The 23461-nt window shown below is 43.0% G+C and overlaps 1 protein-coding gene across 8 annotated transcripts in view; it reads right to left on the bottom strand.

Annotated features, from left to right (window-relative positions):
• Positions 1–23461, bottom strand: part of ANKRD29 (ankyrin repeat domain 29) — a 63768-nt gene that overhangs the window by 22935 nt on the left and 17372 nt on the right. For 6 of the 8 annotated variants that reach the window (XR_007519262.1, XM_049900741.1, XM_049900740.1 and 3 more), the window contains 4 exons: positions 19599–19697; positions 13640–13738; positions 10163–10261; positions 7599–7697 (listed from right to left, as the gene is read on the bottom strand). Coding sequence is in view for 7 of the 8 variants with exons in the window: in XM_049900741.1 (XP_049756698.1) it covers positions 7599–7697; positions 10163–10261; positions 13640–13738; positions 19599–19697 (396 nt within the window). In the remaining variant the exon portion in view is untranslated. The remainder of the gene's footprint in view (positions 1–7598; positions 7698–10162; positions 10262–13639; positions 13739–19598; positions 19698–23461) is intronic. The other 2 variants (XM_049900745.1, XM_049900743.1) reach the window with 1 other exon arrangement.

Here is a 23461-nt window from a genome sequence, read left to right on the forward strand (position 1 = left end):
AACAGCAACTAGAAATCCAAAAGATTAACTGAAATTCAAGCCAGATTCAGAAGAGGATGTGGAATGAGGGACATCATTGCTAAAGTCAGACAGATCCTGGCTGAAAGCAGAGAATACCAGAAGGATGTTTACCTGTGTTTTACTGACTATGCAAAGGCATTCGACTGTATGGATCATAACAAATTATGGATAACATTGCAAAGAATAGGAATTCCAGAACACTTAATTGCACTCATGCGGAACCTGTACATAGACTAAGAGGCAGTCATTCAAACAGAACAAGGGGATACTGCATGATTTAAAGTCAGAAAAGGTATGTGTCAGGGTTGTATTCTTTCACCATACTTATTCAATCTGTGCGCTGAGCAAATAATCCAAGAAGTTGGACTATATGAAGAACATGGCATCAGGATTAGAGGAAGACTCATTAACAACCTGCTATATGCAGATGACACAACCTTGCTTGCTGAAAATGAAGAGGACATGAAGCACTTACTGATGAAGATCAAAGACCACAGCCTTCAAGATGAATTACACCTCAACATAGAGAAAACAAGAATCCTCACAACTGGACCAATAAGCAACATCATGATAAATGGAGAAAATACTGAAGTTGTCAAAGATTTCATTTTACTTGGATGTACAATCAACAGCCATGGAAGCAGCAGTCAAGAAATCAAACAACATAATGGCACTGAGTTGCAAAAGACTTCTCTAAAGTGTTAAAAAGCGAAGAGGCCATTTTGAGAACTAAGGTGCACCGTGATCCAAGCCATGAGATTTTCAGTCGCCTCACACGCATTCAAAAGCTGGACAATGAATAAGGACAATGAATAACAACAATAACACTACCATCAGATTCCCTGCAGCTCTGATCAAATGCCAGCCGAATAATTTCAAGGCAACCTTATTCATATCCTATCACAACGTGCCCTAAAATGTCAGGACTCCTTAGGAAGGCAACGCAAAAGTTATAAATCAGATTTACCCAAAATATCAATTAAATCAGGCAAATACTGGTGTCCTTATTTTATGAATTCAAGAGCTTTCCAACAATGACTCAATGTGTCAGCTGAGATTTCAGAGCAAAATATTAGTTTCCAGATGTCTTGTATATATGTATAATATTCTACCATGCGCAAGCCATTTAAACTGAAACTCTTAATTACTTTATTATCATTTTTTTATCTCCTCCTAACTTGTGACAAAATCAGCTAGGACTGTGTCATGGATTGAATTATGTCCCCCAGAAAACACATGTATCAGTTCAGCTGGGCTATGATTCCCAGTACTGTGTGGTTGTCCTCCATTTTGTGATTGTAACTTCATGTTAAAGAGGATTAGGGTGGGATAGTAACACCCTTAATAAGGTCACATCCCTGATTCAATGTAAAGGGAGTATAGGGTAATGCTATTCAGCTATATGCATCCCCTCCCTAAATGAATCAGCTTTGCTCTTCCTGGAAGCACGCTGGGGATGAATTCCGGATGGACTCAGGCTAAGGTACAAGGCCGGGAGTGGCATGACTGGGCCAGTGGCCAAGACCGAGGAATGCCTTAGCAACAAGAAGGAAAACATCTGGGCCTGGACGTGAAGTCCCTGGGAACACTGACTGCCCAAGGACGTGGGAGAAAATAATGAGCCTTGGTCCCAGCTGGAATGGTATATAGGCCTGGGTCCCTTGCTAGGTGTTAGTGGAAAATACTCCAGCTGGCCACCACTGGAGAGCAGCTGCTTGCCAGTGTCAGTAAGTTTCCCTGAACGTATGAATCTGGAAAGGGCTATGCGTCAGTTCTTCAGATTATCTGCCTGGACACACAGTGAGGGTCTTCCCTTGCTCAGGCTGTCCCCCGACAGGGAGTTTCCCTGGGGTGTAGCCTGCACCACCTTTTATCTCACAAGAGATAAAAGGAAAGGGTAGCAAGCAGAAAGTGGGGGACCTCATATCACCAAAAAAGCAGTGCCAGGAGCAGAGCATGTCCTTTGGGCCCAAGGGCCCTGCATGGTGAAGCTCCTAGTCGGGGGGAAGACTGATGAGAAGGCCAACAGAGAGAGAAAGCCTTCCCCTGGAGCTGATGCCCTGAATTTGGACTTTAGCCTACTTTATTGTGAAGAAATAAATTTCTCTTTGTTAAAGCTATCCACTTGTGGTATTTCTGTTACAGTAGCACTAGATGACTAAGGCAGACTGGTATCACTTCTGCCATACAAAACTACTTATTTTCTTGGAATAGAATTATATTTGTAAAGTTTATACTTTCAAAGAAAACAGGAGAGCCTTGCTAATCTGCCTCAGCTGGATAACAGCCTCTAATTATAAGCTCATAAACCCAAACCAAACCCACTGCTGTCAAGTCAATTCCAACTCATAGCAACCCTATATATAGGACAGAGTAGAGCTGCCCCATAGAGTTCCCAAGGAGTGCCTAGTGGATTCGAACTGCTGACCTTTTGGTTAGCAGTCATAGCACTAAATCACTACACCACCAGGGTTTCCTATAAGCTCACAGCTGGTAGTAAAAAGGAATGCGATTTGTGGGAGTAACGGGGTTAGTATACTCTATGAAAAGGAAAAAGTCTACCAGTTTGGTTTTTTTTCAAAAGCCAATTCTTATTTTATAAAACACCCTTTTCCTGAATAACAATCTTTTCAGAACTGGGCTCTTCTGATTCAAAGCTGCATTATTACATGCAGCCCTTGGAAGGGCGTATCACTCGCTCCTTGACCTAAAGGTGGGTCCTCATACAGACTGGGTCATTCCCTCTGACCAGGGCATCCTCACTCTTGAGGAATGAAAAACAGCTTTGGTGTGTTGTGGCTACCATTGAAATGTTGGTTTACTCTTTAACTTCCGGACTTCAGCATCATCGCATGACTCAGGTTAGATGTCAGTGGACAAAATCCATGAAACGTGTAAAATACGATCTTTTATACCAACTTGCTTTCCTAAACAGCCATATGAATAGTAACCTTAGGCATACGAACAATACAAAATATTTCACAACTAGATCTATCAAGGAGCCCTGGTGGTGCAGTGGTTAAGAACTTGGCTGCTAACCAAAAGATGGGCAGTTCAAATCCACTAGCTGCTCCTTGGAAACCCTATGGGGCAGTTCTACTCTGTCCTATAGGGTTGCTATGAGTCTGAATTGACTTGACGGCACCTAACCACAACAACAACAGATCTGTCAAAGTGCCAGAAATTATTTTGGAAGGATGTACTGATAGAGAGACTTGATAATCTGAGGGGTCTTTCTCATTTTTCATTTCTAAGTTTACAGAGGTACCTTCAGTAATGGCCTTCAAATCAAACTTATACAATCTAAAAATAACCAATCTTTCCAAATTAATTTTGGTAAAATGAAACTTCTTATCTAGAAGCAATCAACAATTTCAAGATAAGGAGGATCAGCAAAGAAAATATTAAACTCCAATTTGCAGATGTCAACTCTGGCAGGTATAGGAGTGCAACTTTATCTAAACTGCTTTCTCTCCCAGGAGTATTCCCGTGCCACCTAAACCTACGAATATCTTTAAAGTTCTAAAAATGTAATCTTCCATTCATAGCAGTGTCTGGCACATGACAAGTACTCAAGAAATATGGATTGAATGTTGAATAAATTAATTATCCAAAATTTGGAGCTACATGAGATCATCTGGATCATCCCTGCCCTGCCTCCTAATTTGTAGATGAAGGAAGAAAGGTCCAGAGACGTTAATTCACTTGTTCAAAACCACACAGCTAGTTGACTGCAGAATTGGATCTAGAACTCAGGATTCCTGGTCTCAAATCTGCTATGCCCAAGGGCTCTTCAAGTGTCTTTACGAACTTGGGCTTTTAAAGACTGAAGAAACCTGTGGTCATGAGCTCAGACCAATCTTAAGGTTTCCATAAAACTAAACCAAATCTGTTGTTGTTGAGTCAAATCTGATTCACAGCGACCCTATAGGACGGAGTAGAACTGTCCCATAGGGTTCTCAAGCAGTAGCTGCTGGATTTGAACTGCTGACCTTTTGGTTAGCAGCCGAGCTCTTAATCACTGTGCCACCAGGACTTAAGGTTCCCATAGCTATCCATTATGTGAACGCACAGGCATTCCCATAAATGTCATCGCAGTGGATTAATTACTGTTGTGCGTGGCCTTTCTAGCCATGGTCTTGTAACTCCCACCCAGGTGACCATGTGATAGGGTAACTGTGGCCTACAGAGGGGATTGGTCAGTTTTTCCTTAAAAGAGAGCCAATTCCAGAGCAGAGGAGTCCACCACCACCAAGGACGGAGAGACCAGCAAGAGGAGATGGCACAGTGGGCTTCCCCGTCCATGGACAGAGAAAGCTGAGTGTTTCTGGGCAGAGGCTGAGGGCCAGGGAGAGGCGTGCCTGCGAGCATGGCTAGGGAGAGGCTGTCCTGATGGAAGAACTGTACCCTGAGTGTCCTTGAGCCTGAGTTTTAACTGTTAATTCCCTAATAAATCCCATAATTGTGAGTATGGTCTGTGAGTTCTGTCTGGCCATTGCAATGAATTATCGAACCCAACAGAGAGTGCAGTGGGAGGGACAGCTGGTGTCAGAATTGGTAGAGACATCAGAGAGAGGAGGCGTGTCTAACCTCCACCTCATAAGAGTCAGCCTTGGGCTGTTCATCTTGGTTCTCCTTCCCCCTTGTGGGGTTGGAAGAGGTCAGACACTGCCTCCATGCTGTTTTTATAGTCACGTTACAGTGGAAATATGCCTGGGTGTCATTTACTGTAAGAAATCAGCTTGACTTTTCCCTAGCAAACTACTCTTACAGTAGTGTTACCTTAATCTGAAAGGTTTTGTTAAAGACAAATTAATTAGGGCAGAAACAGTTCCTACATACAATAAACCCATTGCCATGGAGTCGATTTCAACTCATAGCAGAGTAGAAGTACCCCACAGGATTCCCAAGGAGCCACTGGTAGATTCAAAACTGCCGACATTTTGGTTAGCAGCTGAGCTCTTAACACTGCGCCACCAGGGCTCCAGTTCCTACATACGCCCCCCAAAACCAAACCCATTGCTGTCGAGTCTATTCTGACTCATAATGACCCTACAGAACAGAGGAGAAGTGCCCCAAGGAGCGGCTGGTGGATTGGAACTGCCGACCTTTTGGTTAGCAGCCAGAGCTCTTAACCATTGCGCTACCAGGGCTCCAATTTCTATATAAGAGAATCTAATTATAATACCTTAATGTGCTTCGCTACTAACCAAAAGATTGGAGGTTCAAGTTCACCCAGAGGAACCCTGGAATACTTCTAAAAAATCAGCCACTGGGAGCACAGTTCTACTGTGACACACAGGGGTTGCTGAGTCAGAGTCGACTCTAAGGTACTAATAATTATAAAGCCTTACATTTGGTGGTTCTTTACTGTTCATAAAGCGTTACCTGTGTTATCTTGCAGTTCTGTTCCTTTAAACATCAATTAATTTGCCAGATTAAGACAGGGAGCAAAAGCCCTGTAATAGGAGGGTGCCTGTTTGAGAAACAGCGTAGAGGCTGCTATGGTTAGAGCAGAAGCAAGTAAAAGAGAAACGGACTATACTACAAGGGAGGTTAATAGGGGGCTGAGTGTGGAACCTAGAGGCTTAGTAAGACAGAACAGAGGGCCCCCCAAATCTGCAAACATAATAACAAGAAATGGGCCAGGGTGCAGAAACAGAGCCATTCCCCAGAACAATGGGGCAAGGTATCTAAAAATAGCCTGCAAACTTCTTTAATGTTGCCTTTCAGAAGCAGTTGGAGAAGACCAGGCCCAGGGACTTGCGCAGAACATCCACCTGTGACCGCTGTGTGACCTTCCACCAGGGGCGGTGAGAGGGTACAACCCCAGCTGGGGAATCAAACCTGGGGGCGGGAGACTGCGCAGGCACGACGCCCCATCATAAGTCCTGCTATGAATCCCGGAGGCTACGAATCCAGGACAGGAGCCATCTTGGAAAGCTACTGCACAGGCACTGTAGTTAACATATCCCCACCTGTGTCTACGAATAAACATCAATCTTTTCCCGCCCAAGAACTTTAAAAAACTCTGGCCTGTCTTTTGTTCTGTGAGATGAGGGTAAGCGTTGCTCTAGGCCTGCCTCGTCTCCGCTTGCAAGCTTCTTCAATAAAGCTTTGCTCGTGTGGAAAACTATGTGCCTTACCTGCTCATTCTTGACCAGTGAAAGGCAAGAACCTTATTCCAGTAACAAGATGTTATCTTGCTGCTGGTAAATGAAGTCTCAATAACTTTATAATTGTGAGAGAAGAAGGTGCAAACCTACAAATGATTCCAGTGACACTGGTCCCTCTTTGACCTGGTGGAGAGGTGGTAGGTAAGAGATAAGGCTGCATATCAGCAAAAGGTCTGGGCAAGGCCATGGCTAACTGACCGGCCTCTCTTTACCTATGTCCCAGGCTACCTCGCTTTCATTACTTCAAGCAGCACATGCAGCACAGGTGGCACAGTGTATTTGACCTCAGACACCAAATACCTGAGTTTTAAAAATGCTGGCCTGTGATGTCAGCTTGATTTCTTAGGCTTTCGGGTGAGCCCAAAGCAAAGAGCAGGTGCACAGAATGATAGATCGTTTTTTGTGTGGCCTTTCTCACCATAGTGTTGTAACTCCCACCCAGGTGATTGGGCAGGACTGTGCAAGGGGGGTAACTGTGGCCAACCAACGGGACTGGTTGGTCTTGCCATCCCCCTAGGCTTGAGATGAGCCATCCCAGAGGCGGGAAGGAGAGAGGATTCCACTGCCACCAAAGGAGGAGGCCCAAAAGAGGAGCATGTCCTTTGGACCCAGGATCCCTGCACTGAGAAGAGAGCTGTAACACTGAAGACAGTGAAAAGAGGTGGCAGAGAAATAGCGGCAGGAGAGACCAGCAGGAGACAGAGCAATGGTCTTCCCAGCCCATGGAGCAAAAAAGCTGAGTGCCTCCAGGCACGTGTGGAGCTAGGTTTGTTGACCCCTAGAGCTAGAGCTGAGTGCCTTTGGGCCGAGGCTTACTTGCAGGGTGGGATGCCTTTGAGCACTTATTGGCAGAGATAAAAGAGCTTTGTAACACTTGCCCGAGCAGGGGCAGAGGCAGAGGGCCAGAGAGAGGCATGTCTTTGAGCACGGCTGGGAAGAGGCTGTCCTGATAGAAGAATTGTATCCTGAGTGTTCCTGAACTTGAACTGTAACCTGTTACTTCCCTAAGAAACCCTATAATCGTGAGTATTTTGAGTTCTGTGTGGCCACTGCAATGAATTATCTGACCCAGCAGAGAAGCAGAGAGTGCCATGGGGAGGGGAGAACAAATGGTGTCAGAATTGGTAAAGATGGCAGAGAGAGAAGGCACGTCTGGCCTCCTTGGTAATTAGCCTTGGGCTGTTGATCTTGATTATTCTTCCCCGTTGTAAAGTTAGAGGAGGTCAGATGCCGCTCCCACACTGTTTTTACAAGGAAAAATCCCAATCAAAGGTTAACTTTTCATCATAGAAGCAAAAGGGTTGCTAACTGGTTATCTCAGGTGTGTGCAGGTATGGAACACCTGGCCCTTGCTGCATCACTACTCCGTGTACTCAGGCAAATGTTGGCAATGGGCATTACCTGCCTTGGCTGGTTGACTTTTGCTCCTGAAGACAAGAGTAATCGAATGACATCCAAGTAACCACCTTGGGCAGCCAGGAAGAGTGCAGTGGCTCCATCCTGAGAGAGATCAAATTAATAGTATAAAAAAAAAAAATCACCTTTCATGTTTGTTTGAAAAGAGATTAAATTTGAAAAAAAAAAGTTTAACACAATTTTCCATTCCCATCCCCTTTTATATTTCCATCCTTTTACCTATTAAGAGCTAAAAGTTAGTTAAAAAACAAAAAATTCCCCAAATGTCTTGCTTTTATGAATAGGCAGTAAAAAGTGAACTTTTAATTAGATCTTTCCTATCCCTTTCTCTTTCTTGCCCTCCCTATCCACGTCCCCCCCCCCACGTGTTGCTTCTCCAAGCATTAAAACACAAGGTGCTTTCAGAAAAAGTCTTAGTGAGAATCGCCATGAATTTGCTCCCTGCCAGCCCAGCAGACACAAACAAGAAGCCCAAAAAGCAGGTGCAAATTTCCGATTCTCCTTGGTTTTTTTTTAAACTGAGATGTTTATATCTTCTGGGCATTTCTGCTTTCTTGAAGTGTCAGTAGGTAATTCTAGCAAATTCATTGGCAGCTGACAGCATGCCTTCTCCCCAGGTGCTCCCTCACACAGATGCATTCACAGTACACAGTGAGCTCCATTATTTTTATATCACAGTGGGAAAGCCAAGCACATGCTAGTAGAAAACACCCAGTTATCCGAGCTAGTTACCACGCTTCCCATCAGGAATGCTAACCAAAAGTTATATACAAGACACCCTTCCCTGGAGTGTCCTGGATTTCCAGTGAGTGTCAGTGAGCTGCTAGACTCCCCTCAAGGAAACCATTAAAAAATTAATCAGCCTGTACATATTTTTAAGCAGATGCTTGATTCGGGGAAAAAAATTTCAGCTCCTCCCTATTGTGCTGTTACAGAAGGTCTATCATGCCCTTAGCAGCTGATAACTCTCAGGAATTTTCTAAAATCGGCTATCCATACATTAGACTTTTCTCTGTGCATTGTAAGTTTCAGTTCCTAGGAGTTTTCAGGGATCACTGACTATTTTCCCTCTATATTCCAATTGTTCTTAATGGAAACACTCGGACTGTTTGAGTACGGGTAAAAGTCTTAACGTACAATGGAAGGTATGGTATATGAAAATTTCTTGAGTCACCTTATAACACAGAGGAATTTACTATAGGAGTGGGATTTCCCCAAACTCTCCCTTTCTAGGATTATGAGCCAGTTTTCTGTAAGAATATTATCTAACAAGTACAAATTCTACACCCACAGTCAATTTGGGCTGATGACTATTAATGGTAATGCTATGACAATCACAATTCACTTGCCTTTTCCAAAGACTTTGGCTTTCTGCTGGGCCTACACATACACGTACTCAAACACACTCTCCGATGTACTCTACCTGCAGCCAAAGAATATCCAGAGCTTTGACCTGGTCAAATTTTTAGACCAAGCCACATGTCAGAACCACCAGTTGCCCAAGTTTGGCCCTTAGAGAGTCCAGGTTTGTTAGTCTGAGCAGGCCTGGGAATTGGTATATTTTTAAAGCTCCCCCGGTGATTTGGGCAGCCAGATTTGAGAATCATTCTTTTAGACCATTATCAGTCATTCACTAGAAAAGGCTACAGCCCCAAAGAACATTACAGATTTTGAAGTACAAAGGGTAAGGCTAGATGCTCGGTATGTCAAAGAGGCCCATGACTTGTCAAGAGTTAACCAGGTCTACTCTGCAAAGGGTGTTGAAATGGAAAAGTTCGCATCTATACATCTCATTACTTGGCTATGAAAGTATAGTGCCCTGGGCATAAGGGCTACACCGCCAGTTGTAGGATAGCCTAAAATATGGTTCATAGATAACTGGAAGTAGACATTCTTTTACTTTTCACTATGAGATGCAACAAGTGCCCTCATCTGCTCATATTTTACTTTTTCCTATGAAACAGGAACACCATCTGCCATAAACCCCACAGAATTACAGTGATGAAAAATTAAAAGAACTCTTGGGTCATGGGCTAATTGCCAACTAGCTGCAAACAGACCCACACCGGTAGTGGACGCCCGCCAAAGGTCAGTGGTATGCAGGGTTTCCCATGTCTTCCTTCTCCCACCCTCACTTCTCCACCAAATACCTGCTTTCTCTACTTTGTGTCCTTCCTCACAAGTAACTCTACAACGGGAGAATTTATGTTGGTTTTTGGCAAGTCCGTATGCTGGGCTGCATGGTTTGACGTGGTACAAATATATGAATACGTATCTTATGAGTTTTGAAGATTGTATTTGTATGTGAAATATCTCACTTGTATAAAAGATTTAAAAAGAACAGATTATATGGTTTCTATATAGAAAATAGAAAAAGCACATCTGGTCAACTGTATCTTTTTTCTTTTGATGTCTCAGATTCAAGTCCTAATGTTCATTAAACTCTTTTTGAAGTTGGCATTTCTGGCATCTGAGTTCAGACCACTGATGTTATTTGTGATGAGGGAAGCAGTGAGAGTCTACCTGACAGCCCCTTGAAACACACTCACATAAAGTTGGTCATGGATGTTGGCTCCATGCTTCAGGAGCGTCTCCACCACCCGCGTGTGTCCATACTGACTGGCAGCCAGCAGGGCGGTGCCCCCCTCCTGTCAGCATGAAAAGTATACATACATTAGAAACTGGGGAGGCGAATGTACCAGACACTCCTTACACAGCAGGCACTTTGGAAAACAGTTTTCCCATAGATAACAAGAAGCACATGTTTCTCCTTTATTCCTTTTACTTCTTCATAATCATGACACAGTTCATCTTAAGAATATTGTTATGCTGTATACCTGGATGACTTGCTAGAGATACATTACAATTATTTGCCTAAGTTATTATTTTTAATTAAAAAATCTCCGATGCCAAATGCAGAAACATTTATTTGCTTCTCAAAAAGGAAATCAAAGAACAGAAAGTCTGAACTAATCAGTTCCATCTTGGAATGACCAGAACAGCCTCCTGTGGCTTCTGGCCAGAGACCCTCTTCACAAATGTGGGCTTCTTCCTGCAGCTCTGCCCAGCCGTAGGCTACAGGAGATGAAGGTGCTTTTATGGGGTCTCTCTCTGGGCCATGGCTCTCCTGGATATGATCTGCACCCATTAAAAGCATGGATAAATACAGCACATTCTACGTGCCTTTCACCATCCTGCTTAGCATTTGCCTCTGAACATGTGCCAATTTGTCCAGGCCTCTTTTTAAATGTGGGCCTACAACTAAACACGCCTGTAAAATAGAAGTGGTCTGATGCGGGGGGGGGGGGGGGCGGGCAGGGCCTTACTCTGTTCATCTGCTCTACTTTCATGTGGCCTAAGTCAGAATTAGTTTTATGTCAACCACATCACACTACTAAGTCATGGAGTTTGTGGTCAACTAAAACCCTTAAAGGTTTTCTTCAAGTGCTGCAGCTAAGGGTTATCTTTTCCCATCTAGGATTGTTGAGTTGCTGGTTTGGCTCTGTGGATTCATATGTGGACATATGAGCTAATTATAAACAACAGAAAAACATGTTATCCTGTCCTGAGATACAAATCATAAATACACAATAGCATGGTTCCTAAATCTTGGCAAAGGTGTTTGTCCAAGGTGTTTGCCCTCAGAGCCCGGCCCTCAGAAGGTCTCATTCGGCAGGTTGAGGTGAGGTCAGAAATGTGCCTTTTGACCAGTCATGAGGGGTGACTGTGATATGCGGGTGGTAAGTGGGCCTTGTTTGGAGAAGCTCTTGTGTCCACAAGCAGGTGAAATCTTGTTGGAGGCTAAGAGTGGCTGGGTGAGGTTTCACTGAGAGCAGAGCTGGGTGGTGGGGAAGTTGCGTCTTTGAAGGGTAGAGAATGGAGAGGAGAGAGACTAGAAGGCTGAGAGGCTGGTGGGGGCAGGGGTTTGGCATCAAGAAATTGCTTAGTAGCCTCAATGAACACCACCATTTCTAAGTTTGTTCTTTCATTTTCCGGCTTATTGCCAAATGAGGTCACAGAATGGATAAAACATAATGATCATCATAGAAGAGCTGATACCTTTTATTTTTACAAACACAGTTTTAGGGGAAATAGATTTAATAACAATGAGAACAACTGTTGAAACAAAGCGAGTTTTGAAGACAGGATCATGTATAACTCAAAGCCTCTTGACACACTCTTCTCCCATGGAAAGCTCTTAGACACCTGCAGTTGACCTAATGGAAACATGGAATTCCCCACCCTGGCCCCATGTTACACGGATTTCTGGGACAGCACAAATCAGCTAATGTATAAAGGCTTCAAAACTGCAGTAACTGGTCAACCAAGAAGATTTAAGCAACAATATGGTCACATGTGATCATTTTTACTTAGTTGAAAGAGTTGACAGTTAGGTCTTGTAATTTTACTTTCTATTTTTAGCTGTATTTTAGAATGAAAAATAAAATGGTAATTAATATAAGATATACACATGCCGCCAGGCACTTCTTGGAAACTCTACGGGGCAGTTCTACTCTGTCCTGTAGGGTTGCTACGAGTCGGAATCAACTCGACGGCAGTGGGTTTGGGTATACACATGTACATACATTTTATATCTGCTGTGTCTTATATGGAAACCCTGGTGGCGTAGTGGTTAAGTGCTACGGGCTGCTAACCAAAGGTTCAGATCTGCCAGGTGCTCCTTGGAAACTCTATGGGGCAGTTCTACTCTGTCCTATAGGGTCGCTATGAGTTGGAATCGACTCGACGGCACTGGGTTTGGTTTTTTTTTGGGGGTGTCTTATATTGGAACCTTGGTGGCACAGTGGTTGGGAGCATGGCTATTAACTAAAAGGTTGCCAGTTTGAATCCACAAGCTGCTCCTTGAAACCCTATGGGGCGGTTCTACTCTGTCAACTCAATGGCAACGGGTTTGGTTTTCGTATGTTACACCGAGCATTTTTGGGGGCATGCACACTGTCCAAAGGCAGGCTTCAGGAAAGCCAGATATCCCTTCTGAAACAGATCCACTTAATAGTTAACATTTTAATGGGGGAAAAAATCCTGAAAACTCCCTTGATATCTAAATACCACATACTAATGGATTAAGAAAACCTAAAAGTTTCCAACTGGGGTAAATTTTTAGGAATTTCAAAATGATTAAAGAAACCCCTAATAAAACCAAACCCATTGCCATTGAGTTGATTCCAACTCACAGTCACCCTATAGGACAGGGCAGAACTGCCCCAAAGGGTTTCCAAGGCTGTAATCTTTATGGAAGCAGACTGCCACATCTTCCTTCCATGGAGCAGCTGGTGGGTTTGAACTGCTGATGTTTTGGTTAGCAGCCAAGCACTTTACCACTGTGTCACCAGGGCTCCTTCAAAATTACGTTTAGATAAGACATAAGCTGACAATTACAAAAATCTTACGGCAGTTCATATTATGTTCCTACAAAAATATTATCATATAAAATCATATTAAACACAAAATTGATCTTTCTGCAGTCTTGGATTTCTGACCCATATGCAAAAATGAAAAAAGTTATTTTCTTAAAAGAGGAACCACAACTCATGGCTCAACTACACAAATTGTAATTGTATTGCATAGTGTGACGAGGAGAGCTCAAAGAAGTAACCTACGTGCCAAATCACCTTCCTTAGAACTCTCTCAGATTCATGAGGATCACCTTAATGCTTTTTACAATTCCTATCATAAAAGAACAGGGGAAGTTAAAAAGACACCCACAACTGTTCCCCTTCTGGTCATAAAATGTAGCGTCCCAGAGTAGAAAGCCACCAGTGCAGAAAGAATCTAAGTAATTCCCCACGAAATACTCCAATTGTGAGCCTAAAGTAAAAATGTAATGTTTGGAATTGAATCCCTAGGATCAATTCCTGAACAAGTAACCCTGCAAAATTTACCTTCTCAGGCATGAAAATCTTATAAAAACAGAAGCACCAATTCGTATTATAGATGAAGAGAAACTAATACCCATGGTCGCTAAAATTCTTCAACAGGGTATGAAATCCAGAAAGTTCTCTTACTTTGGTTCTAAATTCAGTGGATGCTCCAAATTCAAAGAGAAATCGCACGATGTCGTTATGGCCTTGCTGGGCAGCAAAGAACAGGGCAGTTGTACCTGACTAGGAAAGACAGAGGCGGCTTTTAAAAGACATTTTGTTACATTGCATTTGATTTATATACTTGCAAAGAAAACAAACAACCCAATATTGTTGCATATAAACTTTTTAGCTTAGAAAGGGGCTACGTTTGAGCTGATTCTATTCCTGGGGTAAAGGAGGGTTGTAAGATGAAAGGAAAACTTTATTCTTGGTGTTGTGGGCTAGATGGTGACCCCAAAATCTATGTCCATGTCCTAACCCTCAGGATTTGTGAATATTACTGTAAATGACAAAGGAGTGATTCAGTTAAGGATTCTGAGAGGAGGAGTTTGTCCTGGATTGTCCAGGTGGGCCCTAGATGCAATGACAAGTATCCTTGTAGGGATGAGGCAGAGGGAGATTTGACACAGAGAAGAGGAAGAGGAAATGTGACCACAGAGCAGAGACTGGAGTAATGTGGCCACAAGTCAAGGAACGCCGACAGCCAACATAAGACGGAAGAGCCAAAGAAAAGATTCTTTGCTGGAATCTCCAGAGGAACTACGGCCCTGCTGAACTTTGATTTCAGGCTTCTGGTCTGCAGAGCTGTGAGAGAATAAATTTCTGTTGTTTTAAGCCACCCAGTTTGTGGTACTATGTTATGGCAGCCACAAGAAACTAAGGCACTCAGCATAGTGTTTGGGAGACACTAAAAAACCCGTTGCCGTCAAGTCGATTCCAACTCAGTGACCCTATAGGATAGGGTTTCCATAGGGTTTCCAAGGAGTGCCTGGTGGATTCAAACTGCCAACCTTTTGGTTAGCAGCCAAGCTCTTAACCACTACGCCACCAGGGTTTCCTTGGGAGACACTAGCATTCATTAATACAGGGAAGAATTCTGGGTACAATATTAAGCGCCTATGAACAGAAAGCTACCAGTACAGGAAAGAATCTAAGTAATTCACCCATATATTTCTCCAACTGTGAGCCCAGTGTACACATAGGTTCAAAATATTTCTCACAAACAGACATATTGATAAGAAGCAGCCCGAATCCAAACTTTAAATTGATCATGATATTGAGACACAATTCTTAGCATCATTTCTTCCCACTACTTTTACACACCTACTCAAAGATTGGTACCCAAGTTATAGCACAGTCTGAGAAAAATCACCATACCATTTGGTGGGCAATTTATATTAGTCATATAAAAATGCTCTTCACTACTGCTCTTTGACTTGGGAAGAAGCTAACACTACTGTTTCCCAGGGATGGTAAAGAGAAAACCCTTTTCCACTGCTTTCCCCAAACTGTTAAGGTGATAGGATCTCACCCAGGTGTGAGAACTCATAAACCCATTGCCACTGAGTCAATTCCGACACAGAGTGAGCCCATAGGACAGAGCAGAGCTGCCCCTTACGGTTTCCAAGGAGTGGCTGGTGGATTCCAACTACTGACCTTTTGGTTAGCAGCCAAACACTTAAACCACTGTGCTGCCAGAGCTCCCAGGTGTGAGAAGCCAGACTAAAAATAATTTAGAGTTTGTTATTAAGGTTGTGTGTGGGGGGGGGTGGGTGGGGAGTGTTATGGATTGAATTATGTGCCCCCCCAACCCCGCCGCCGCCACAAAAAGTTATCTTGAAGTCCTAACTCCTAGTATCTGTGAACATGACCTTTTATGGAAATAGGGTCTTTGAAGACGTTATCAGTTAACCTGAGGTTGTAAAGGAGTAACCAAAAAGGAGTAGGATGGTCCTAATCCTACCTGAGTGGTGCACGTATAGAAGAGGAGAAGAGACACAGAGACAGACAGGAGAAGATGGAGCTATGCTGCAGCTCAAGCAAAGGAATGCCTGGGGCTCCCAGAAGTTGGAAAAGACAAGCAAGGATGTTTCCTGGAGCTCTGGGAGAGAACATACTCAGGCCAGCATCCCGAATTCCAACTGTTGTTAGCTGTCCTGGAGCCTGCCCCCAACTCATGATGACCCCATGCACAACGGAACGAAACTCGTCCTCGTCCTGCAGCCCTCCTGTGATGAGTTGCTGACTGGATCGTTGTGACCCATAGAGTTTCACTGGCTAATTTTCAGAAGTAGCTCACGAGGCCTTTCTTCCTAGTCCGTCTTAGAGTGGAAGCTCCATCGAAGCCTGTTCAGAATCATAGCAACACGCCAGCCTCCACTGACAGAGGGGTGGTGGCTATGCATGAGATGTGCTGGCTGGACTTGAACCTAGGTCTCCCGCACGGAAGGTGAGAATTCTACCACTGAACCACCAATGACCCCAAATTCAGACTACCAGCCTCCAAAACTCTGAGACAATATATTTCTGTACTTATAAGTCACCGAGCAGCCTTAGGAAAAGAACAGCAGCCTTAGGAAAAGAACACAGGGAGCAATGAGGCAGAACCTATGACAACATCTTCCCAGGAAAAACCCTCTACCACAGGCCATGCCTCACCCAGCCTCACCCCACTAAGGCACAGGTGGCGAGACCATTCATAGAGCATTCTGCTTCCAATGCCTGAGGAGTGATTTTCTCCTTGGCTCCCACAGAAGACAGTGGACAGCACCCTTCCATTGCTTTCTTACAGCAGAGGACACTGGGTTCCAGAAACCTTTGAATGTAAGCAGGTCTGAATGAAGAAACTTGGCTAGAATAGAAAAACTCTCTTCTTAAGAGACAATTTTAGAGACTACTAAGGGTCATTTCTAGGAGTTGTTTCTTTATTAGGAAACCCTGGAGGCATAGTGGTTAAGTGTTACAGCTGCTAACCAAAAGGTCAGCAGTTCAAATCCACCAGGTGCTCCTTGGAAACTCTATGGGACAGTTCTACTCTGTCCCTATAGGGTCGCGATGAGTTGGAATCGACTCAGTGGCAACAGGTTTGGTTTGGTTTTTTACCAAGGGTCATTTCTAGGAGTTGTTTCTTTATTGAGAGAACAGGTTTGTTTTTCAATAGGCTTTCCTGATAATTATAAAAAATCATATTTACAGCAGTTTGAGCCAATTCTGTAGCATATATACTATCAATCATTATGCACATTAACGCAGCAATCTGAGGAAACCTTGGTGTTGCAGTGTTTAAGAGCTGGGCTGCTAACCAAAAGGTCAGCAGTTCAAATCCACCAGGCACTCCATGGAAACCCTATGGGGCAACTGTACTCTGTCCTACAGGGTTGCTGTGAGTTGGAATCGACTTAACGGCAGTAGGTTTGGTTTGGTTTTTACTAGTGAAACACAGGGCTTCATACCAACTCCATCTGCAGCTCCTATGTCTGTGAACTACACCCCGCTGCCATCAAGTTGATTCAGACTCAGGGCAACCCTGTAGGACAAAGTAGAGCTGCTCCATGGGGCGTCCAAGGAGTGGCTCGTGGATTCGAACTGCTGACCTTTTGGTTAGCAGCCGAGCTTTTAACCACTGCAACATGAAGGTGAGCTATAGTCAGCCAATACTGTTGGTTCTCTAAAGCAATGGTTTCTCAGGACCAGGAGCTTCTAGTTTGTCTCACTAGCAAGTTCTGTGTATCTTGACAGCCACCTAAGAAAACAATGGCAAGTACTTTTTCAGAAAACAAATACTGTGATATTGCAAAATGGATTAAGAATGAACCAAAGTAGAAGTCTGCTATAAAAGTAAGTTCCAAAGCATGGCAAGGAATTCCCTTTCAGCTTCCAAAACGGGTGAGGTGAGGTTGGAGTTTCCTCTGGCTCAGCAACTCCACTGTCCCAGGTTGGCACGGTCTCGGGAAATTTAGGGGATCACTGGGCACTTACACACAGGTGACCTCTGAGCTGGGTTCATTGTGGGTAAGTCCTCAAGGGCTATTGTGCTCAGTGCACAAGTTTGTCATCTCCAAGAACAATAGTTAAACAACTGGAACCAAACTAAGGGATGAGTATAAAACCATAAAAACTTTGGACTGGCTGGGAATCAATCTAATATTTCTCTTCTTCTCTCAGCTCTTAAAAGATTTTTGTATATGTTGGAACTGCCCTTCAGCATAGAGTTTTTTGAGTAAGCAGATGTGGATATTGTTTTTATTAGAGAAAATCTGACTTTACTTCAAAGTTATAATAAATATGGAGTATAAAGCTAAGAGAAAAAAAAGATTAGGGTAATTTTCCGTTACAATTCTAAATGCGTCCAAACATTTTTCTCTCAGAGAGCAATTAACTACTGATGTGAAAATTACCTAAAACAATAATCTAGTGCAATGGAAATTGCTCAAAAGAATCTGTGAGAAAATTTAATTGAATTTACTATAGTTTCTCTGTACTACTACTCTCAGAGGATCAGGCTTGCTGATCTGGGCTATAGAGAACAAGATCCCTGAATCTGTCAGTCAAATGTCACCCTGCTATGGTCTACCATCAAGGCCCAGAAGGAGTGATGGGAGGGCTTGCAGGATGTCCTTTGGAACTCTTGACACAGTCCTTAGGCCAAGTATGCTCTTAATTTGCTCCACTGAGGGGTGGCAGTCCAGGGGAAAAGAGAGAAGTGTATTGGCTTGTTGAAAATTTGGTTTATGATCTGCCCTTTTTCAAAGGATTGTGGGGCAGGCCCTGGGGTAAGGCTGTATCAAGGAAAACCAAGTGGTCCAGTCTGGTTTAGAGCCCATAACCCATGTCAGGTCTGAGTCAATATGGACTGAGGAGGCAGATTCACTCTAGGGATCTGAGGATGTGTCCCCATAACGGTCAACTTACCAGGCCCTTGATCTGACCCTAGGTCAGAAACATACACAGCCCCCCAGATCTGATCCCAAGGCATGTTAAAACGTCCCTGCCTCCCACTGCTCCTCTAGATTGGGCCAGCCACAGATTCTCTGGCCAGGCCAAGTCCCTGAGACTGCTTTTGAGTGGAGTGCAGGAATGGGCTCACATTTTAGTCCAGTGTTCACTCATGGCTTTTTAAACCATTGTTGTCGAGTCAGTTCCGACTCATACTGACCCTATAGGACAGAGTAGAATTGCCCCATAGTTTCCAAGGGGTGGCTGGTGGACTCATACTGTTAACTTTTTGGTTAGCAGATGAGGTCTTTTAGAGGGGAGCTTATTTAATACATGGCCAATCAGAGAAGTCCTTTGAAAATATGGTTTGGTGAGGATGGTTGAGATGTCCCAGCAAGTGAGCCCATCAAGAACAGTCTGGTGACTCGATCCTTGTAAAAATATAACGATCTCTATACTAAAGTCCTATCACTTCTATAGCATCTCATCCCAAGAGAAGTAAGAACTGCTTTTAGGTTAGCACAAAATGTGTGAGCATTCAAGGAATGTGATTAAAGGTTTGGTCACCTCAGACTGAGACACATGCCTGACAAGATACACTTACCTGAAACACAACTGATGGACTGCTCCAGGGTCTTATTTTAGGCATAATGAGCTCTTGAATCAAAGCTTTAATGTCGTATAGGAAAGAAGCAATGGTTACTCTTGTCCTCCTTAGCAACCTGGAGTCCCTGGGTGATACAAATGGTTAGCTCAGCTGCTAACCAAAAGGTTGGAGGTTTGAGTCCAGCTAGAGGTGCCTCAGAAGAAAGTCCTGGGAATCTACTTCCAAAAAATCAGCCACTGAAAACCCTACGGCGAGTTCAGTTCGACTATGAAAACAGGGGGTTGCCACCAGTCAGACATGGTTTGATAGCAACTGGTTTCTCCTTACCGACTCACTATTATGAGAACTTCCATGTCTGTCACCCTGGTAATTCTTTTTTTTTTTATTGTACTTTAGATGAAGGATTACAGAAAAAAGTAGTTTCTCACTGAACAGTTAGTACACATATTGTTTTATGACATTGGTTGACAACCCCGTGACATGTCAACACTCTCCCTTCTCAACCTTGGGTTCCCTGTTACACCCTAGTAGTTCCTACCAAGTGCAGAGCTGACCTACCTCTCTCTGGAGATTGATGTCTGCTCCCTGTAGAACCAGCTCCCGCACACAGTTCAGGTGACCAGCATAGGAGGCGACCATGAGGAGCGTAGTGCCGTGCTGGATGGAAGAGAAACAGATGAAGAGTCAGGCCGGGCCGGCGTCACATCCCAGAGAGGGTTGCTGGAAAAGACTGCAGAAACGTGAGCCAACTTAGGACACACCTCAGCTCCAATTTTCCCATAGTGATAGAAGTACCTCATGAATAATCTTATAATGCAGACTTGATGAAAAAAAGCAAGGTGAACTGCAGAGGTTGGAATTTTCAATTTAAAAACTCCTCACTTCCATTACCTTCAGAAATACAGTCCAAGTGAACCAGAGTTACTGCATTTCAAGGCGGCAGTGATGTGATGACTTCATTTTATGATTGCGATGAAACAACTCCTGAGCCAAAAAACTATTATTAATGCAGAAAATGTGTCAGATGGTACTGGTAAGGTTTCTGCATTCAGAAGTCTTTACCTTCAAAACAGTTCAGGCGAAGATGAAAGGTACTACAATGAAAGGAGATTAAAATGTGAAGAAGAAGGCGCCTTGGGGCCTACGTCTCCCTCTGGCATCAACCAACAATATAACCTGGGGCAAGCTGCTTACAATTCCTGGTGCTCATTTACTCCATCTTTGAAATGAGGGATTGGATGATTGCCAACATCTCTTTCAGCTTTAAGATTCAAGGACGTGAGGCATAGCATGTGATAAAAAACAAAAACCAAACCCGTTGCCACCCAGTCAATCCTGACTCATAGCAACCCTATAGAATATGATATAGACTCTTCCAATTAAAGTGGACTTTTGTAGTTTACAGTTATTTTCAAGGTCTTCCGAATTGTGATCGTACCTACCGCCTCTCTATGTTCAGCAGTCTACTTTTTAGGAGTGGACAACAGGAGGTACAGTTTTGCGTATGAGAAAGGCTCACCAGGTATAGGGTGATAAATGAACTTTAGAAGTTTATGTTATTTGCACCTGTGGGATTTTGTGGGCAGGCAGACAGTTATATGTTCACTCACAGTAAGATCCTGGGCAGTTTTACATAACCTTTCCAAATCTCATTCTCCTCACCTGTAAAATGGGGGAATAATTAAAGTATCTGCCTCACTAAATGAGTAAATGAGATAATTCAGGCAATGTGCTTAGTAATGTTAGATGAACTAATGTTCAGTAAATGTTAGATATTAAAATCATACTATGATAGTTCAGTAAATGTTAGGTTATCATCTAGCTTCTGTTGACTTCTGCAAATGGCAATGCTAGTTTTGAGAAAGTCTTGTTTACTATACATAAAAAGACTACAAACAGAGTCAAGAAAAGCTAATGACTTCATAGTAGTGTTCTGTGATATTGTTTCCATGCCATGTGACTATATTTGGCATTTGAATGTGAGAGCTTTATGTAGACTGTACCATCCATTATTCTCTTGGACTTTTTCCTCTGTATTCTCCAGCATTGGAGTGTCAATCTTGGTATTACAAACTTCCTCTGGAATGTAGGAAATTTTATTTAGATAGCAGATAAGAGAACCCTTGCTTTAAAACCAATCTGAACAGACAAGCTATGAATGTATCCTTTATGAAAGACGTGAGACTATCATGGGTCACACTGGTCTCAAAATAAAATTAATCATAAAAAAAAATTAATCATAAGCCAGAGGAAATACAAAGCACTCGATTTGGATATTTTAAAAAGAAAAAATTAAAAAACGGTAGACTCATTTGTTTTAAAGAAAAATGAATGAAACAAATAACAAAAGTACTTTGTAGACTGTATTTCAATTCTATATCATGTTCTATAGAGAAAATATCAGAGGTTGGGGCAAAGCAGAAAGAGAATAAAGAAGTGGTATCTGTTTACGTATTAAGCTACACAAAAATATTTCCTTTATATTCAAAACCCATCAGTTTGATTGACTTTAATTCTTTAAAGATTAAGAACACAGCATCAGGATTGGAGGAAGACTCATCAACAACCCACTATATGCAGATGACTCAAATCTACTTCAAAAGACCTCTTTAAAGTGTTAAAAAGCAAAGATGTCACCTTGAAGACTAAGGTGCATCTGACCCAAGCCACGGTGTTTTCAATCACCTCATATGCATGTGAAAGCTGGACAATGAATAAAGAAGACCAAAGAAGAACTGATGCCTTTTAATTATGGTGTTGGTGAAGGATACCGAATATACTACGGACTGCCAGAAGAACAAGCAAATCTGTCTTGGAAGAAGCACAGCCAGGATGCTCCTTAGAAGCAAGGATAGCGAGACTTCATCTCACAGACTTTGGACATGTTATCAGAAGGGACCAGTCCCTGCAGAAGGACATGATGTTTGCTAAAGCAGGGGGTCAGTGAAAAAGAGGAAGACTGACACAGTGGCTGTAACAATGGGCTCTAGCACAACTGTGAGGATGACGCAGAACTGGGCAATGTTTCATTCTACTGTACGCACGGTTGCTACGGTTGGAACTGACTTGACAGCACCTAACAAAAACCACATACATGCATGCTAAAGCTGGACAATGAATAAGGAAGACTGAAGAATTGATGCCTTTCAATTATGGTGTTGGCAAAGAATACCGAATATACCATGGACTGCAAGAAGAATGAACAAGTCTGTCTTGGAAGAAATACTGCCAAAACGATCCTTAGAAACGAGGATGGTGAGACCCTGTCTCACATACTTTGGACATGTTATCAGAAAGGACCAGTCCCTGGAGAAGGACACTATGCCTGGTAAAGTAGAGGGTAAATAAATAGGGGGAAAACCCTCAATGAGATGGATTGATACAGCGGCTGCAACGATGGGCTCAAATACAGCAACAATTGCGGGGATGGTACAGGACCTGGCAGTGTTTTGTTCTGTTGTACACAGGGTCATTATGAGTTGGAACCAACTCGACGGCACCTAACAACAACAACAAAGATTAAAGATAATTCATTCCATTGCTTGAAGCTAAAATTTAAAATTAGTTTTCATTTTAATATTATCCTAGTATCCCAGTCAATTCTAATACTTGATGTGTGAGTGTATGTAACTTTTAAAAACTACCTGTTTTTGACCAGAGGATATGGTGGGTATAAGGTAGTAAAACCTACAACAAACAAGGCAGTGAAACGCATATATTAACACATCTAAAAAGACTAAAAGAACCCTGCCATTGCACACCTCTGTGGTAAATGTGTGTCAACAGTGCATACCAGTGATGGATTGCATTAAAGACAAGCTAAGCAAAACAACGTCAAAATCGTATAAAAACAGCACGAATTTAGGAATTGAACATGAATGTTAAAACACCATATAAAGGTCTAGAGACGAAGTATTTGCTGTCATTTGTTGAAAAAGTGTGAATATGTCACACTCAAGGTTAGGAACAGTTCCCAAGAAAGCCCACTAGGCCATCTTTATATTGTAATGGCTCTCACAGGCTTTCTAGGGGATCCGGGGCCTTGGCCCCATTGGCAAGGGTAGTGATAGCCTGAGAAACCAACCACCCCCACAAGAAACCAGTCTGGAGCCTGAACTCCATGTTCAGGTGGCACATGGAGGAGGCGAATACAGTGTACAGAGGAGGTGAATACAAATACAGTGAAATGCCAGGAAACAAAGGGCTGCGCTGTTTCCAAAATCTCCTTGTCCCTCAGACACCACCAACCTGAGAGGCCCTTTCAAAATAAATGAGGTGTTGGAAATTACTGTCATTTAGAGTTGTTCTTTGGGGGTAAGGTATTATCTCTCCAGAGAGCTCCTGACAAGATGATTTTTTGTAGACAAGAAGGGCTGACCTATAAACATACTTGTGTATATTCAAAAAAGCAAATTTTGGGA

The sequence above is a fragment of the Elephas maximus genome, chromosome 11 (assembly GCF_024166365.1).
Source record: "Elephas maximus indicus isolate mEleMax1 chromosome 11, mEleMax1 primary haplotype, whole genome shotgun sequence".
Lineage (NCBI taxonomy): Eukaryota > Metazoa > Chordata > Mammalia > Proboscidea > Elephantidae > Elephas > Elephas maximus.